A 20,647-nucleotide genomic window follows, 5' to 3' on the forward strand; every position below is an offset into this window, starting at 1 on the left:
TTATACAAAAAAAGCGATCCGTGAATTCTATTTTAAGGCTTTTTTTTTGTAGATTTTAGTTTTTGCACCATTGCGAATCAGGCCCGTGTGCATGACATTTTTATACTTTTTAAGTTATTTTTAGCATTTTTTTCTATCCCCATAATATGAACGCCCTCCCTGTATACTATACAATTTTATTGATAAGGTTCTCAATCTTTAAAGCAAGCCATGCGCACTGGCCTGTTGCGAATGCATAAATTGTAAATGTGAATATCCACCCGGCTAATTGGGGTTGAGATTTGGTAAAGGGTTTAACTACATAACATTGCCGGTTAACTGATACTGGCGGTAAAATTACCTATCAAATCGATTGGGCTCCATGAGGTCATTGACGATTAAAATCAGCTGAGATTGACTTTTGATGTACTGCACCATGAACTTATTAAATATACCTGGACTGCCAATAGATTGAACAATAAATTACCATTACTAGGTGGCCGCCATTTTGACCACAATTTCAGTTGTGCCAATTGTAGGGAACATGACAATTAAAATTTTTGCTTTTTGGGAGGTTATGTTGACAAAAACCAAATCGAAAGTTACATTAATTGCTGATATTTTTCTTGTACTTGTTTAAGAATCTCGGTAAAATTTACGAACTTTCAGTTAACTTACAGGGATAGACGCATGCACTTTAAAATATGTGCTTCATTCAAATTTTTGAAATTAAAAACACAGCTTATTGATACCCTGTTATTTAGTTTTTATTATAACTATTTCAACAATTCTAATCTCTGGCACATGTTTTAATTTAGAATAAAATATGGTTTAATGTCAATGAAAATGATCAGATGGTGCGTGAACGTCAAAAATTATGTAACTAAGAAGTATGTACTTTATGGTTTAGATAACAAAACACAAATGAGCTAAGAGAAAGAGAAGCTCTTCAGGTAAATATTGTAAGCAACTTAACTGGATTGGACAGGGAAGAGGTAAGGGTGGAAAAAAGGAAAACTTTCTAGAACATGGACAGTATCCTCTTGCAAAGTCATATTATAAGGATATAAATTTAAGGCATCTAAAATTAAGATACCTCCATTAATGTGATTTCATTATTTATGAATAAGGAAACTTCACGGCACTGTAAGAGTCACGCCTCTTTATATAAGTTCATGACAGATCACATGTCAAACGTCAGCGTCGTCAACTTCATTACCGTTATTTAGTATATTTTTTTTTTGGTAACACTGAAAAAGTTCAAAGTGACCAACATCAAAAGGACACAACTAGCATAAAAATGGCGGCCACCAGGTACACTGATAAAAAGGATTCGTAAAATTCAGTATTTAGTTTAGGTAATTTTGTGACCAATCCTTATTCCATATAATTACAAAACAATTGTGAATATGAAAATACAGAATATTTTAAGTAATAATCATTAGTAATATGTAATGTAAATTTACCAATTAAAATTTGTAAATATTCCGTTAAATACTGTAAAAAGCAATAATAATTTAAAGAAAAAAAAGATGTTACCAATTTTATTAGTAAGAATTACAAAATATATATTGTACTATTTATTAATACAATTATTAAAATTTTAAAATATGTTATGAATAATTAGTTGTTAGGCAAGTAAATTGTCCATTTAAATACTTTGAAGTTAATTTTTTATTGATAAAAATTACAAAATATATATTGTATTATTTAATATTTAAATAAATAAAATTTTAAAATCTATAATTGAATGATTTATACTAAATTTAGATTATTATACCTTTAAGTAATATAGTTACATAATTAACCAATCAGATCCTGCTTATGTTATATAACTCAAACAGGATATGATTGTTAAATTTGGTAATTCAATATTACTTAAAAAATATAATAAAATAAAATGGATAAATTTCATATATGTACGTATGAAATTAAACAACAAAATTTTTAAATTTTATATAATAATTTAACATTCTGGTACATATAAGGTACATTAACACTTAACCAGAATAGCGTTCTAACTATAGATTTAATTTTAAATGTAGAGTGTTGAGATTTTAAGACATCAGCTAAAACTTCTAAGGGTACGAACAGAAAACGCGTGCTTTACTTCTTTTATTTAACTATATATGGGCCCTATATAGTTAAATAAGGGTATAAAAATATATATATATATTTGAAATGGTATAAACAACTAACAAAAAGGCAATCTTTAGTTGATGTTTTCCTTTTAACAGGCGAGTAAGGTGATTTTTCATTGCGAGTAATAATTTTAATTTTACAAAATGATTACTTTTTAATTGTACATTTTAATACCCAGCATCATTAAGTTAAATATTTGAAAAATGCGGTAAATGGAATAAACTTTTTTTAATCTTAATCTTTTGTTAAAAGAACAAAAAATCGACTTTAAAATCACACTGTCTAACAAAAACCTATTATTCTAATAATAATAAAACAAAATATAGGAAATATGTACCTTCTTCTTCCATCAAATTATTGTCGTAGGTACCTATACGTAAACAAAATAAATAATGTTAACAAAAAAAAATGTTTTTCTACATAAAAAATATATATAGTATGCATAATAATATAACAAAGATATATTATATATTATAGGTACTTATTATGTTTTTTTTATTTTTTATTGAATTCATTAGACAAAAAAACCTTCTTTAGGCTATTAGATACCTGCCTGGCTTTACTTCCCTGATCGGGGTGAAGTTTTAGAAAATATCTTTGAAGAAATTCCAATTTGGAGGGTAGTTTCTAGTTTTTTCGGGTAAACCAAGATAGTACAAACTACAACGCAAGAAGAACTTTTAGGGCCTCCAGAAAAGTGGTGTAGCCATCTGCCTGTATTATTTGACGTTCAACCAAAACATAAAAGCAATTTTTGTTTTCTAAAATAATAAGATAAGTATATGTTATTGTTTGATACTTCTAAGGCATAAATTATTTGTATTAACCTTGCTTTAGAATTATAGGCGTTAGTGGCAAACTGTCGGGATAAACATCGTTGTCGTTCAAATTTATTTGGACCTGGAATAAAAAAAAATATATTTAAAATAAAAAATAATATTACAGTTGTAATTAAGGTTGGAGTCATGTAGTTTTTAGTTTTTTTTTATTTATCAAAAATGTCACTTGCCTCTGTTTGAAATATCAAAAATTCAATATCTTCCTTGAAGTGCTGTATTAAATTTTTAATTAGTTGCTGTTCTGTTGATACATTTTCTTCTAAATCAGCGTCTTTGGGGAGTTTAAGGCACTTTGTGATTTTGTCAGCTTTCTCATTTATTCCATTGAGTAGGTGAATATCAGCATCTGTTAATTCTTGAAATGCCAAAAGAGAGATGGTGATGAAAATAGTAATGGCTATTCTTCTTTAGTTTCCCTGATTATAGGAATATTATTAGGAAATTTCCTCATCTTGGAATAATCCATTAAGATTTCGGTGTATATACAAATGCTTATTATACTTTTGAATATTAATGAATTTAATCGAGCAAATACTACATAAAAACATGATTATAATATTTACTTACCTGTATTATCACAAAAACTCAAACAAGATGGACAAAATTCACTTAACCAATGCACTAATATGCAATACTTTATCCCATAGGAGCCTGAGCTCACGCTCTCTTAATAATTTTGGTGCGAGGTGTGACTAAACAAACGGCAAACGCCGAATTAGCCTAAATTAGCTGAGTATAGGTATGGCGTATTTGGTGGCGTGTGTTAATTTACGTAGCGAATTATGTAATTTTACAAAATATATGTATTTTTTCGTTTTGTTTACGTATTTTTACCGTGTAAACTAAAATATTACTTTGTATATAGTAAAAATTACATGCAAAATAAATTTTACAAATGATATTTTGTATTTTGTATGTTTTACAAAGTAATGTTCAATATACTTTAAAAAATTACTAAAGTTTGGGCTTCTACAGAATACAATTGGTGATTAATAATAAATTTATTTGGTATATTTCCCCCTATTTTTTCAGTGTAGTGGTCATTTTTGGTTTGCAGTAGCAGTCCACGTATATTTATAAGTTCGTGACTGCAACGTATTTTAAAGTAATAAAAAAAAAAACGGTTTCATTACGTAATTTGTCATTGATTTCTAGATCGGGTAATGAAACAAAACATAAACTAAAAAGTAAGATTCGTGACATCGATAATAAATTTGACAGATTCGGCGCGAGATAACCGAGCAGCAAAATAATCATGCAAAGCAGCAAATATTAAAAAACAATCGGGGAAATCGTTTTTCGCCTCGCTGTATATACAGCTTAGCATCGGCGTCGAACCTCCGAAAGTGACAAGTTTGTCTTATTTATAGCATTTCATTGCTCTGACATTGACAAAACATCATTTTTTAAAAATGTCCAATTTCATTGCAACGGATAGCTTAAATTACATATTTAGTAATACATGTGACACGCCAAAAAGGCAGAACAATAACAAATAAAATCAACTGACGTTTAAAAATGATAGATATAATACCGAATGAATCAGAAACTTAAAATCCCTCTGGTGAGCTGAAAATTTGTTTGCATTTTCCATGTCCTTTACCAAATTAATACTCCTAAATAGCCACGCCCATGCCTATAGTAAACTAAGATCGAATTTTGTGTGATGCGTGGTACCTGCAGTACTCTTGCCCCAAAATAAAGACCAAACGGACGAGCAATGCATGGTACTGCGCGGTTCTTGTAACGGTAAGTCAAATTGTGGGTACCAGTTTTCAGTAGTTGTTCAGTAGAAGTTGAAAATCACTTGCACGTTTATGTATGCAGCAATGTCGTCACTCGCTTCTTGGCAGTCAGTTTTTTTTTTCGTCTGCATAACCTGTTGCGGTGACATTCAAGGCAAACTCCGCGTTATTAATAATTATTTTTTGCACTTTTTACGTATACCAACACTGTCCCCAAGGAAAATGTTTGTTTTTCCCGAGGGGTTTATGTCGAATAACCACATGAGCAAAGAAAAGGGGGGCTTTTTCATGAATATTTGAAGTATCAGCGGCTAGAAGGAAGGTTGAGATATCGATCAAAACGGGAGACGGCATCGCGTTTTGCTACGACGAATGCGACGTCGGGCATACGATAACCGCGTCGCCGTCCCGGCGCTTTTATAGAAAAAATAACCAGGGAAACACGTTTCCTATATAGACAATAGGGCGCCGAATTGTCGGCCTATACACTGAATCGTATATGAGTAATGGACATTTTGTTTTCTCTGTACATAATTTCCATCGTCGACTTTGCATATATGTTGGTCGTTGAAAACTTGTAATAACTTGGTCCAGTTTACTCAACACTTCTGAAAATGCTATAACTTATTATCCTAATCTTAAGCTTGTAAGTCTAAAGGCAACTGAAATATTTAGGAAACACTTTTTTCAAGCATGTTCAAAGTGTAAATAGCATTTGCTTAATCTTCCAAGGGCCATATGTTGAAAATCATGGTTTTCTATGTACAGGGTGTCCCAAATTCGAGCCTCACCATTGGGATCTCGTTTACTAGAAGAGATAGGAGGTCGGTTAAATTGAGGCATAGTTGCGCAATTTGGTGCTCATTAAAAAGTCAGAATACTTCCGAAGATATTTGAAAAAAACCGAATATTGGCGATTTCATTTTTATTTTTTTACGACTCTATTTAAATAGATATAACAAAATAAATTACTCATTCTCATTGCTACTTTCTCTATTTTAAAAAATGGTGTCGTCAGATTTTCAAACCGACGTTTCGTATTTGAGCTTTTATCATCAAGTTTGTTTTTTTAAATACGGCCCTGGATTTTTTATTACGGATTTTCTCTCTATCCCACTGATTTTGGAGTATAATAAAAAAAATTCTTTAACACAATAACTTGCACGGCCTTAAGTAGGAATCGTCAGAACGCAAGTGGTTTTTCTTTGTTTAATAGACTGGCTAAAAAGAGGTGAGAAGTCTGTGAGTGTTCAAAATGTTTCGCAAAATGCTTGGATTTTAGTCCGCGGTCAATTGTTTGATATTATTTTCTTTCTAAAAATGGACATTTTCGAAAGAAAAAAAAAGTGTAGAACATGGGGTTTTACGTATATTTAAAATGATTTCATAGATAAATTATATAAAATTTTGCCATTTAAACATGTATATCATGCGACAATAAATACGAATTAGGCGCATGGACTATTTAGTGCCGCATCTGCGACACATCAATGATTCTAATAGATCTCTGAACTGGACTTTATCTCTTCTAGTTTACGAGATCTCAATGGTGAAGCTCGAATTTGGGACACCCTGTAAAACCCTTATCCGCGTTAAAACCAAACAGCAATCCAACAAACTAAAACGCTTCTTTATATTTTGTTTCACGCTTACAGGTTTCACAAATTTATTTTCGCTTCTTTTTTATTACCATTTTTACGATATATCCTGTTCACATTCGATTACAAAAACCCTCGTCTCTTCTTTCTAGCAACCGAAGTAAGATGCCAGGAAAAGACCCGCGGCGGGGTCCGTTACGAGGTGATCCTGGGAGAGCCAGATGCGAAGGCTGCGCCCCCCAAGAAGCCCCTGTCCCCCAAGAACTCCGTCTCCGTACAAGACATCGAGGAGAAGCTTAAAGCAGCCGAGGAACGAAGATTAGTAAGTGTCATATATTATACTTCGGTTATCAATCACGCTGTGACTGGAAAAGGGTGGTAACTTTTTTTTTGTACTGATTTAAACGTAGCCGTGGAATATGAAATTAACGAGCATATTGTTTTTTTTTTTCAAGCAACTGGAATCGAGCAAAATGGCCGCCCTATCGGCTAAAATGCAAAAGATCGAGGAAGCGAGCCGTAAAAAAGACGAACAGACCAGTCAGTTTATCACCGCCACCCGTGACGCCCTGGAACAAAAAATGGGAACCGTCACCGAGAAGAGGGAAGCTTATATAACCGACTTGAAAACGAAACTGAAGGTAAATACGCATTGGATCAATCAAATTAATTAATGTACAAACATGTATAACACTCAATGGACCGGTCAATATACTGCAACTACGTTAATGAACAAATAACAATAACAAATCAGGAATCATGACATTGCTTACACGTTCCTTTTACCTGATTTGACCCACTGTGCAGATTGAAGGACAGCAGCTGATTAAGGTCCAATCAATAACGTCATGAAGAAGCAAGGAATCCTGATAAAGCTCTAATTTATGATGGGAAATGGGAGCATCACTTGAGATGGCCCTTAAAACTTAATACTTCGCTGAAAACCTTACTTAAGATCTCACTTACGACACTAAAATTAACACGTGAAACTTTAAAAATGGCGGCCTTAAAAACCGTGAGAAATTTTTTTACATAGAATAGGAATCAAGCTTTCTTTCACATTACATGGCTAGTGTTCCCGTAAGGTAACACTAGTCATGAGGTCGAATCCCAACCTCAAGCTGTCGAACTTGTTAACTTCCTTTCCTTTGTAACACTGGTTTCTTCCGGACTAGCTGTTATTGCTCTGGCCGGTCTTCTCAGTTGCAACTGCGTGCTATGGTACTTAGATCTCCTATACTACTTTTCTCTGTAGCATCTGGGTGCTGAGGTTGGATTAAAGAATTTTTAACTTCTTACAGGATAGGAGAGAGTAATTAGGATTCGGGAAAAGGTTGCCAGTTATCTTTGGGCGGAGCCAGAGCCCGAGCCCCGCTCCTCACAGAGAAAACAAAGCCTGAGATACTAAAAGAACTGTTTTAGTCATATTTGAGTTTGGCGGCTAATATCACATTACGCCTTTCCATGGCCGGTTTTCTCTTGGTCTGAGGAGAAATTCTCCTATTAGGAAGTTTTCTACATTTCTGACTTTTTCCTTGAACTTTGAATGTTTTTTAATTGTAATGTATTCTTGAATTGTATTAAATTTGCAGTCAGAGTGTAGATCAACATTCCTTACGAAGAAGGGTGCATTTGTGAACATCTTCAAACCAGTGGCGGCTCCTTCTTAGGGTGAATTGGTCAATGACCCCCCTTAAATAATCTCATAAAAATACCAATTTTAATATAAATATCTTTTATCTAAAACTTCATTGTGAATTATAAAATTCTCTAAGCAGTCTGCATTGGCAAAACAAATATATTATTAACGTCGGGCCTCGCGCGCATCACAAGTCCCGTGGCTGGGCCGTATTTTAAATTGTCCCTATACAGTTCTTACCGCTTATGAAGAAATGCATGTAAAATAGAACAAAGAAGGCAGATTAGCATTTCGTGAGCGGGAGTGAGAGTCACCTTTCAGTCCTATATCGCCAACGTAGTCGACGGCCCGACTGGATGAATGTTTTCAGTTTTGTTTTAGATAGTTACTGTTTGCCGCCCGCACGAAATAATTGCCTTAAAATCTGCTGGAACATTAAGTTATGATGTTCCAGCAGATTTTAATTTAAATAATTATGACGGCTTGAGAAAAAGGAAAGTGGTTGACCAAAACCAAATATGAATTTAAAACAAACAACAAAGGATAGGGGTAAAGATATTCAAAAATATTTTAAAGAATCAATGTACAATTTGTGTGATTGGATTTGTGCCTGCAGTGTGAGAAATGCTACTAATTTTTTTGCTACCCGTGTTTACTGTCTTCGAATGACGCTGTATGGGCGAAAAACGGAGTAATTGACATTAAGCATTTAAAAGTGAAAATTACAAAGCTTGCTTCTTCCACTACTCATACAAATTCATCAATGAGTTACGCAAGTTTAGGACGTGTTAACACAGTCTAACAGTTGAAAACTATATACTTTGGTGTTAACATATGACAGAAACTTGATAGTGTATATCGTAAATCTGTGCATGACTTTAATGAATCGGTTTCTATAAATAGGTATATTTTAAACAAACTAATCGGCTGTGTAAAATTTTGCGGAGTTTTCGAAATTGCATTGCGCGGTCATGACGAAAGTATCAGCTCCAATAATCCTGGAATTTTTCTGGGCCTTATCGATTTTGTTTCTGAACTGGATTTAATGTTTAAAGAACATATTGAAAAAAGTACAGTATTTAAAGGCACATCAAAAACAATTCGGAACGATATTTTAGAATCAATGTTAGCCATTGTACATACTCATATAATTAAGGAGATTGGCCAGACAAATTTTGTGGCAATTCAAGTAGATGAGATCACAGACAGCTTCAATAAAACGCAGATGATTGTCATATTGCGATATGTATTAACTGATATTGTACATGAAAGATTTTGGAAATTTGTTAACCCTTCAGGTGCCACAGCACAACATTTAACTAATGTAATATTGGAAGAACTTCAATTATCAAAAATTAATCAAGCACCTGAAAAATGAATTGCCCAAAGTTACGATGGTGCATCAGTCATGAGCGGTAAACTGGGAGGAGTACAAACAAAAATTAAAGAAATATACCCAAATGCACACTTTATTCACTGCTATGCCCATCAACTTAATCTTATCCTGCAAAAAGCGGCGAGTCAACATAAACCGATAAAAATATTTTTTGTAAATTTATACGCATTTTCGGCCGATCTCCAAAACGTACGATAATTCTGGGTAGAGTGGTTTCGATAACCTGTTTATACCCTTTTTCTTATATTTTTATTTAAAATATTTACTCTAATAAAAAGGCAAAGTTAATTTTCGGAAAACGATTTAAGCATTTAAAGTTATTTTTACCGCTTAATAGGGTAAATATTTCGGTAAAGATTATTGAGTTTTATCTAAGTCTGTATTTTTTATCTAAAATATAAATGCTAAAAGATCTTTCAAATACTTTAAAAAATCAATAGTTTGATTTGTTTTTTTTTCTATTAGAGTAAACTATACGTTTTCAAACCAAAATGACCCCCCTGAAGATTGACCCACGAGCCGCCACTGCTTCAAACACTTATTCTGAAACACCTGAAGCTTTCTGATGTTCGTCTTCGTGGTATTCCAGAAATTGAGGCGTAAAGTAGTTTAGGACGTAGAACCTGTTTATAGACCATTAATTTATTAGTCAAAGAGAGCTTACTGCTCCTGCAGAGAAAGGAGTAGAGCGCATGAATGATTCCATTGCATGAGTTCATTTGCTTTATAATGTGCGTGTTGAAGTTATTCTTTTTGTCGAAATATACTCTTAGGTACTTAATCTCGTCTTTCCAGGGGACCAGCGTGCCCGAAATTGCCAAATTTGGGATGTTGCGGTCATGCTTTTTTGTTTGTTATTAGAATGGCCTCTGTTTTCTTACTATTTATTTTGATTTTTCAGTTCACTTCCAGTTTCCGTTCCAGTCCACTCTATAATTTTATCTAGATGACTCTGCATGTACGCTGATATCTGGACTAAATTTTTACAACTCGCAAAGACACAAGTGTCGTCCGCGAATAATGCGACTTGCGAATAGTGTGTGCTTTTTGGAATGTCCCCTTGGTATATTGGTTGAATAAAATTGGTGCGAGCGGGGAGCCTTGGGGAACTCCCGCTCTCATCCTGTTAAAGGAGGTACCGTTTAGTCTAACAGTAAATTCCCTGTCTTTCAGGAAATTTTTAATAAATTTAGTGAATTGTGAACTTGTTAACCTGAAGGCCACACCATTTGGCAAGAAAGTCAAAACGCAATTTCTGGGTACCTCTTCGATGGATAATCTCACGCAGGCCCAGTTTTACGAGAATTGACTATACAACGTTGCCTTGCTTAGCTTTAAGTTGCAGCGAGTAGAGAAATCAGTCTAATCCCAAAAGGCAAAGTATTCAAATTACAGGATAAACAATGGCAACAACAGCCCGGTATCGAAAATGCCAATACGTAAAAAGTTGATCCTTGAGCATGGCTTGCATAACCAATAACAAAGACAGATTGAAAAACCACGTTACAGAGAGAGAGAAAAATAACCTGATTCCAGTAAATTGTTTAAAATTTAAAGCGAAGGACAGCTAACGGCATCTAGGAGTTCTTATTTTTTTACAAGGTCATTAACCGACTTTACACTAGATGTCGCGATCTGTACTATCTTCATACAATATTAAATTTAAATTATTAAAGCAGCCAAAAAAAATAAAAACGTTACATTACATAGGCTTGCTACTTAATTACAGGAAAGAATTACTTAATCAAGATACAATTAATCGGCACCAGTTTTCTGGAAAATGATAGAACAGAGCATTTATTGTGTCTCATGTCTCAACTTTATTAATTTTTACTTAAAGGAATTTTCAATCATTTTCAGTAGCTATATTTATGAACAATTTGATATCATTTGCAAACAGTAAACTTAAATCTGGCAAAACAGTAAGATTTAGATCCTTGAGTAAGTCCCGAGCAAACTTTATATATGAAGTTATAAAGACTTCCACAAATTTTTTCGACCTCGGAAATAAGGTTTTTTTAAAGCAACTAATTCCTTTAAAAAACCAAAATATGTTAGCTTATGAAGAGGTACAAAGTGGTCAATTTGGTCAAAAGCTTTGCAGAAATCAAGGTGAATTACATCGAAGTGACCCCTATTATTCAAATGCCGATACAAATAATCATTTAAGGAAGCCAGGTATTTTTAAAAAACCAAATTTGAGTGTATTCTATTAGAAAGAACTATATTACAAAAAGTTTAGAGAAATTACATAATATCGATATAGCTCTATAATTTTGAATGTCATTCTTCGGTCCCTTTTTGAATATCGAGGATATTCGTGCAGTCATCCATTTATCGGGAAAGACTGTTGAAGACAAGATAAGATTAAAAACATGTGCAACAAATTTTGACAAAACACGTTTAAAATTGAAACAATTTTGTGTTGGCAAGGGGGAAAATTATTAGTTTCAGGTAATTTACTTTTAATATTCACAATTAATGAAGGATGATAAAAATCACAATTAACAAGTGAAAAATTGTTCGAATAGACTTACACTCAGACAAATTGATGATCACTAAATGCAGAATTCTTCCATTGACATTAAAAAAGTTATTACATTGTACGAAGTCTATTGTGTTCATAAATGCCATGGTTGATCTTACAGTAGTCATCCTGGTGAAGAAAATAGATACGATATTAAAATCACCCGTTATAATGAGTTTCTTTTCACACAAATATTGCGTTGTTTCAAAGTTCATATAATCGTACACCATACCATGAACGCATTTGTGACTAGCAGGAAGTCTATAGCACATAAATGGTCAAAGTACAATAAAATGTGAAATTTGAAGCAAATAAGCAATTAACTGCCAACAACATACTTCCACCCTTCGACAATCCAGTTCTGTCCAGATTCCAAGTACACGAACATTCTGATAATAAAAATCTATAGTATCGGTGTGGGAAATCAGACGTAGCTGTCCAAATGGATCTAAGACAGGTTTCTAGATCCCCTTGTTCAGCGAAAATTTCCATCCTTGTGGTAAATTCTGCTAAAGATGCGATGAGATGAATATTGCATATACATACTTCTTCTTTGCCAATTATCATCGTTAATCATTAATACCCTGAGATATTCGTACAACGGTACTGATATAGTAAGGATATAGGTACAACGACCTCAAAGAGACGTTTTATTTCTTCTGAACCAAACAACTGTGATAAAGGCATCTTCCGCGCAATGCAATATATTTTTAAGATGTGTTTTGTTGATGTTACTTTCAGAAGCTTTAGAACTCGATAGAGTCCCCACTTCATTTGTTCCTTTAGAGTCAAGATTTCATAAGTTCAGTTTTGGTGCTCAAGTTCAGTATTTATGCTCGGACCTAACTTCACGGCTATTTGCTCACTGGTGGGTATTCAACTGGGCTTCGAGTGAGTCACTGGATTTGCACTTTATATTATCCTGAGCCATAGGATGGCTGGATTTAGGACTGTGTAGTTTCTGCTGAATCCCATTAATTTTTTATTCAAATTCTGAGGTCTCTAGTTTTAATTTTATGTGGATGTCTAATATCCTTCCCCAGATATGTATTCATTGATTGTACACTGTGTCCCATTTTGGATTGCGACTGTGCATTGCTGCACGTTGTCTATCCTTATCGCGTTTATAACATCGGTTATTAATTTCCATCCTTGTTCACACTCACAACAAGGCAAGACTTTTTTTGGATGCATAGTAATAAATTCAAAAAAAGTTGAAGAGAAAACAACAGTGCTTCACTTATGATTCATTATTTACGTTTATACATTACGTCGCACCTCTGGTCTATGTCTCTCTACACTACTTACTAGAGCAGTGTTACTCAAACTTTTTTCGTGACGAAACTAAAAGCAAAAGCACTTATATGTGAATTGTTTTTTAATAATCATACAAAAAAAGATAGATACAGGTCCACTTTAATACATGCATTCATTTATTATGACTGCTGGCGGAGCTTTACCGGAGGTTTCGCGAAGCACACTTTGAGTAACGCTGTTAACTAGAGTATATGAGAAACTATCGTTGACTTTTTAACTTTAACTCTGCATCCAAGTTTTTTATTGGGCAAGTACAATTATATTTTATGTCTGATTTAGGATCATATTGAGAACGTGGAAAAGACCCGCCTCTCCTTGGAGCAACAGACTGACGAGGTTCGCAGTGCCATCGAGGAAAAACTGAAGACCGCCTCGGTCCAGCGGGACGAGAACATTAAAAAAATGCTCGATCGCTTGAAGGAACACGTAAGTGCATTTTTAGAATCACTTAAATATCAAATCGTCTAAATAGATTAGTTAGATTCATGGTCGCTTTTTCGTAGCAGCTGTCTATCTAGCTCACTCTCGAAACTCTCTTGGTTTTGTTTCGCTTCCGTCCATCGTTTTTTGTTTTTGTTCTGCATGTTTGTTTTTTTTTTTGGCATTTCGAAGGAGGAGCAGGTGCAGAAGGTGAAGACTTGCAATAACGTGAAACTGCAGGAGCTCGGCACGCAGATTCAGGAGAAACTCGTTCAGGCCCAGACCAGGAAGGAGCAGATCGAACAGGAACAAATCGAGAGGTTGAGGAAGAACGTAAGTAGGGAGTTTTTTGAGCTCATGCCGATTGCCTTTTTGTTAATCATCTGTTTGCTTAATTTTTTTTTTAAGTATCTCATCTTTCTTAATTTCTTATGTTTTTCTGATTTGTTTTTGTGAGGGTTTTTGTGGTATACTGAATACAAAATTAATATTACTAGTAATTGATAAAACAAATGGGTGCACTTCTGTTTCCATAAATAACATTTTAATCAGCGGTAACCTGCGCTAAGCGCGTTGACTTATTTTAAATTTTAACAAGGAGGGAAATAATCGGTTTCTCGATTTATATATTCGTAAAGTAAGAAGTGATGCAAACTGTGATTTCCTTACTTATACCAACGATGGTCAAAAACCCTCGCTAACATGCGCAGCATATTTCCGTTTTATTTTCTTAAATTAAAAAAAAAATCATGTAGAACTCAAGACCGTTCGAGAAACAAAAATCGGTCGAGTCGACCATTGAGAGCCGCAAATCGGAAGTGATCAATCTGATCGAGAACAAACTGTGCATCGCTGAGCAGATCAGGGAAAAAGAGATCCAAAAGAAGTTGGAGCTAGCTAAGAAACACGTGAGTAAACTAGTGAGCACCTCCCTATATACCGGGTGGACCTGTCTCAAAGTAATTATGATTGTGGTACACCCGGTATATCTTTAATTTGTAGTAGACACGAAGTAGCAACAAATATATATCTATAATAGTGTTGGGGTAATTTTGTTGTATTTTCACTCGCTACATGATTTAGAATGAACACCTGAACGAGGTAAAGCAAACGTTGGAAATCAAGAAGACCGAGAAGGCCCAGAAGATCGAGAACAGACTGTCCGCCGCCGAGCAAAAGAGGGAGGAAGAAATCAAAAAGAAATTGGAGAATATTAAGAAACACGTAAGCACAACTTTTTTTTTTGTTTTAATTTGCCTTTAGTCGTATTGATTTTGAGGTCACGTGCGGTTACGTGTAATCCGACACGTGTCATGTATAGCTGCTTACGTGACGCATGAAATCCTAATTAAGTGGCAATTTGAAATGTGCATTGATCGCGGGTAAAAGTTTTTCTTTACGTTTTAAAATGCTAAATGGTGATCGTAATATTTGCCATTAAAGGCTGTCACAAAATAATAACAGTGCAAGAATGTTACAGAAGTACATACTCTAAAGAGGTTTCAATTTCAAAGAGTTTTTACAACATTTCAGGAATGTCCTTTAAAGTTTTAGACTAAATTCGCGGATATAGCAGGAAAAACAGTGTCCTTTAAATATAAAATATGATGTTGAAATATGTTTTATCGTCACATGTTTTTAAAACGCTTCAGCCTTCTTATCTGATGGATAACCCCTAAGGTATCCCAATTTATATTGGGATATCTAAATAAATGTTGGATTTTTTATGCTTTTTATGCTTACCTATCTGGTTGATCATTATTTGTGTGTTAACTTGGTCTGCTGTGGCCTATAAATGCATGCAATATGAAATTTAGCTTTATCTATCAAACAGCATCTATTGGTATATCGACAGGCTAACTTTGAAAAGTGGTTCATCTTTTACTATAATTATTTATTTGGTTTTTCACATAAGAACAGGAAACATGTAGCCCATTTTCCTTCTTTTTTGTAAAGAATCTGCTCGATAAATGCTATACCCATCTAGACTTATTAGGCTGTCATCAACCCTTCCTTTCAATTAATTTTATTGAGTATGGAATTTTAAGAATTTCATTGATACATTTTATAGTCAAGTTTTATTTTCCTTGACTTTTTTGCTCGTCCAGATTTATGAAAACATGCTTTAAATGTTTCCTTTGGCCTTCAGTTCAGTAAAATTTAATGTAAATTTCTGGTTCTTTCTAGTCTAGTTTTCTTTTGTTTGTTAACGCTTTTTTGTTTGAAAAGATGAGTTTTATCGGCCTATTTTCAAGGGGCTTTTGGCACCTAACCTGGAAATCCTTGCAGTCTGTGGCAAAGTCAACTCAATTTTGCTGTACATTGAATTTATTAAACATTAATTAATGCTGTATAATTAATTGTTTCTTTATCATTTTTCAATCTGTCTGCCTGCTCTGATGGACATTTTATTGTTTCGACTTTCTCCTCTAATTTTCCAATGCTCCAATCTGATCCACCGTTTAATTTGATAGTAACCAAATTAAACTAACCACCGTACCATTGTATTATTATTTTACATCCTTGTTCACACTCACAACGAGACAAGACTTTTTTTGGATGCATAGTAATAAATTCAAGTAGAGAATTTGAATTGATTGATTTCAGAGAAAACAACCGAGCTTCGGCCATGATTTCCCGATTCATTATTTACGTTTATACGTCACACCTCTAGTCTACGTCTCTGTTACTAGAGTATATGAGAAACTATCGTTAACTTTTTAACTCTGCATCCAAGGTTGTTGGGCAAGTACAATGATATTTTATGTCTGATTTAGGATCATATTGAGAACCGTACCATTGTAGCAGTAAGAGGAAATATCGTTTTTTATCGAGGTTTTTTTTATAGCTTTGGCCTCAAATCAAATCAAAAATGCTTTATTGTTGATATGTTTATTAAAAAATTTACATTTTATCGACAAAGCCAAAGGAAAAAAAAATACAAATATAAACAAATAAACATAAAAAAAATACTGTACAAATTATCAAATTGTACAATTTGGTCGAAATACATAAATAAAATAATTTTTATATAAAAATATACACACAATTATATGTATAAAATTGTCAAAAACCTTAGTCTCAAAAAAAAAACATACAATAAAATAAAACATACAAAAAAAAGCAGGCAAACATTTTGCAAATAATAGGTAGCTAATAACGCCAGTGTGTGCTTTAAAAGGAAACATTAAAAAAGTCTTCTACTGTATAATATAGGGCTTTTTGCAGTAGTAAAGATTTTAGGGCATTGCGAAAACAACTAAAAGTAGTCATCGATTTTATTGCGGAAGGCAGATAATTGTGCATTTTTATTGCTGCATAAAGTATAGAGTTCTTTATTAATTCCGACCGTGGAATTGGCAGATGAAGATTATGATCAACATTCCTTAGTGAATAGCTGTGGGATGGTCTTTCTGGAATCTGCGACACATGTTTGCGGATAAGGCAGATAGATTCAAATATAAAGAGTAGCTAGATAAAGACTTGCGAAGGTTTGACAAAAAAATTCAAGGCTATAGGAAAAATTAGATTGGGACGATTCATCTACAATTGCCTGAAAGAATTAAACAAATATTTTAAACTAATAAAATAACTAATTTTTTAATAGCAAAAATCTCCTTCGTTCGCACTTTCGCCTCATATTCCCTGATGTCTATTTAGGTACAATCAACCACTGGATGCATTGAAATCTTGTGAGAAGTCTCCGGTTGTTTAGGACACAACGGGCCAAATATCAGTTGTATATCCGATCTTTTATGCACAATATGCTTAATTGAGTTATGGACAAATCGATCATTTCAATGATTTCCGTACCGATGTATTAGAAGTACTTAAGAAGAGTCAGGTTAAGATATGAATTTTTTTAGTTTCACTTGATTTGAGCTCGTCTCTAGATGAAAATTGATTGATTTTCAGGAAGCACTGCCCCGCTATCGGTACTGCATCATGTGTCTCACAGTGACGGTATAGAGAGAGTTTAAGTCGAGTGGTGTTTGGACCGTTACTGTTTATGCTGTATCATATTGACCTCGTAGATCTCATAGACGCTTAGTTAATTTTTTGCTGATTATATTAAATTGTATGTAAATCCTCTTACTTATGCAGAGCAACTAAAAATAGACAGTAGAAGCATGGTCAGAGATATAGGGAATGAAATTAAATGCACAGTACTTAGAATCGGGTCCAACAACCCAAACAAGATAAACAGTATGACCAAAGACCAGAAAATCATATTGTGAAAATTGCAAAAAAGCCAACTCTTTTATTTACCTCATAAAACAAGACCACTCAAAGGAAATGATAACGGAGATATATAAACAATAATTAAAGCCAAGACTTGAGTATGCAGTTACAGTGTAAATCCAATATTATATCAATGATAAATAATAGAGAGGGAAAAAGAAGAGTAACACACCTCTAAATTAAAAGAGCTCCCTTGCAGCTATTTACTTAGAAGGGCATTATAATTGTCAAATTAGAAATATCCTGAAGCAAAATCAGGGCCAACATCTTCGTGGGAAATGGAGAAAACTGCTATATTTCAATGCTTTTTGTCCAACTGAGTAGTATATTCATGGAACACAAACTGTGGCTCTCACAAGTGTCCGTAATGCCATAACAAGGATCTTAAAAATATTGTGGAAGTTATGATCCACTATAGTACTATCGTGCCGAAAAAAAACTGGGACACCAAATTTTCTAAATCTCTTGGTCTATTAGAATATTATATTTTGATGTTGTCAAAGTTAATTTAATTTTGTGACAGCCACGTCAAAAAAATCCTTCTTTCAAAATGCCTTTTGAGAATCCGTTTGAAACAGCAATAAAGGCGAAAGAAGACACGCATTTTCCTGGTTCTTCTAATACAGCTCGTAGTAGGATAAGAAATTCGGAAATTAAAAGTTGCTGTGCAACAAATAAAATATTTTTGACTGAAGCAAACAAACAGAGAAGATTAGAATTTGCCCATCAAAATGCACACCAAAACAACATATGGGAAACGGTAATATTTTCAAATGAAAAAACCTTTCAATCGTGCAATAATGGCAAAATCCGCGTTTACAGGCCTTCTAATACCAAATGTGATAAAAAATACACACAAAGATACACACATAAGACCAAAGTGGACGTTTTAGTATGAAGGTTTGGGCCTAGATTAGTTTTAGAGGACCAGGCATTTATCAAATAGTGCAGGGAAGGCTTAATGCCTTAGGATATTGCAATATCCTGAACAATGCTATGATGTCATTGGTTGGTGTAGTCTATGGGCAAGATTTTATCTTCAAACATAAGAATGTTCCTATACATAGAGCCCGTATAGTTTAAAACTATCTAGACGAAAGAGGAGTTCAAGTTTTACCGTGGCGCTCGAAAAGCCCTGATATCAACCCAATTGGAAACGTTTGGGGTAAAATGTCAAAATATATGTTAAGATAGATGATGCATGGAACCAAATAACCGAAGAATATACCAGAAACTTAATTTTAAGTATGCCACGACGTTTGCAAGCTGTAATTATTCATAACGACGGTGCGCTTACTTATATTTTTTATTCCATATTATCAAAAAAGATATTAGTTAGTTTTGGTTTATTTATAAAATGTGTTCCAAATAAAAATGTTTTGTATCAATATTATGATTTAAATATGTAATTATTAGGACTCCAAAAATTCATAACGCGTAACTATGCATGCCATACCCAAGGAATGCGATTTACTATAATAGACTAGGAGACGATTCCCTACCTAAATCTTAATGTCCCAGTTTTTTTTCGGCACGATCGTACACAACAATAATCTTTAAACCAGCTTCAATAGCTTCATCGGTTTAACCACCACCCTCCTATTGGCACAGTTTGACTATATTTTATTGTCCTTGATCTAATTCAGTTTTCTTTTTACAGGAAAAACACGCAGAAGCAGTACGTCAAAACAAAGCTGCCTTAGCGGCGGTATCACCCTCGTCCGGTTAAAACCGGAACTAACCCCGCTCGATTAGTTCGCCCAGTCGACATTTACTCAACCGCTTCGGTCTTCCGGTTAACTTGACCGGAGGTTTAACTATATCATTGAGGAGACCGACCCTTAGTTATTCTCCCCTCTAAAGTATTGCTTTTAGACTGAAGTTTTTTGTGATTTTTTTTTGTTTTACTTTTGGGTTACTTTTATGAGTTATTCTTTAGTTTTTTTTTTATAGAACAGTGTGTATTTTCTTTTTAATTATTATTATTATTATATTTACTCTTACTAAACCGTTTATTAAGAATGTAGTTTCGTTTTATTATTTCGGTATTTTAAAAGTCTGTGCTTCGCGCTTTTAAAGTACTTTTAATGTTCGAGTTAAGTTACTTAGATGTAAGATTTAAAACAATTATAACTAAATAAGTTAATTATTAAAGTGACAAAAAAAGTATAAAAATGTTAAATGACCAGCTAGCTTAGCAACTTAGTGTGAGTAAAGAGGTGTAAGGCTTTAAACTGTTAATTTGCGCTTCGGTTTTCTTAGGTAGTGGAAATTTTACAAGAGATCATTTATTTTTTATTGATCTACAATGTAGAATGCCGCAAAAGAGAAATGTTCCTCTTCTGCGTCTTAATGTAAAAAATAAAGCGTTTCCAAGCATTTATAGGCTAACAAGTGATACGGTTAGATAGCATTTTACAAGAAATTTTTAGAAATGTTCTTAGACCTAGAAACATGTAAATACTGAAAAGTTGGTATACAGGGAGGGGCTGAAAAACTAAACCATCAGTATTTCTTGACGCCCTGTATTGATTTTATTTTTTTTTGTTACGTTTTCATATATTTATGCCTCCATATAAATGCCTTGGCTTTTTTGTGTTATAGCAAGTTAGTATATGAGAATATTTGTATTAATTCTATTAAAAAAAAAAAAAGAAACTCTAGTTACGTTGGTCAGACTGTTTTTTCAATGTATATGGCAGCTTTTTGTGAATTCTTCAACAATGACCTTCTCGCCATATTTATTAAAATATATATAAAAAGAGATGTTTCCCAATGTTGTGAATTTTTTCATAGTTAGGGA

General features: G+C 33.6%; 1 protein-coding gene across 5 annotated transcripts in view; it reads left to right on the forward strand.

The window, feature by feature from the left end:
• The window catches only part of LOC126743897 (uncharacterized), a 59,186-nt gene extending 39,316 nt beyond the window's left edge, over positions 1 to 19,870 (forward strand). For 2 of the 5 annotated variants that reach the window (XM_050451162.1, XM_050451160.1), the window contains exons 3-9: positions 6,456 to 6,625; positions 6,759 to 6,944; positions 13,462 to 13,608; positions 13,795 to 13,935; positions 14,358 to 14,510; positions 14,686 to 14,826; positions 19,505 to 19,870. In XM_050451162.1, coding sequence (XP_050307119.1) covers positions 6,456 to 6,625; positions 6,759 to 6,944; positions 13,462 to 13,608; positions 13,795 to 13,935; positions 14,358 to 14,510; positions 14,686 to 14,826; positions 19,505 to 19,573 — 1,007 coding nt within the window. In that variant the 3' untranslated portion in view covers positions 19,574 to 19,870. Of the gene's footprint in view, positions 1 to 4,643; positions 4,710 to 6,455; positions 6,626 to 6,758; positions 6,945 to 13,461; positions 13,609 to 13,794; positions 13,936 to 14,357; positions 14,511 to 14,685; positions 14,827 to 19,504 lie in introns of all 5 variants that reach the window. The other 3 variants (XM_050451159.1, XM_050451161.1, XM_050451163.1) reach the window with 3 other exon arrangements.
• The last annotated feature ends 777 nt before the right edge of the window (positions 19,871 to 20,647 follow it).

Source organism: Anthonomus grandis, chromosome 13 (assembly GCF_022605725.1).
Source record: "Anthonomus grandis grandis chromosome 13, icAntGran1.3, whole genome shotgun sequence".
In the NCBI taxonomy this organism is placed as follows: Eukaryota; Metazoa; Arthropoda; class Insecta; order Coleoptera; family Curculionidae; genus Anthonomus; species Anthonomus grandis.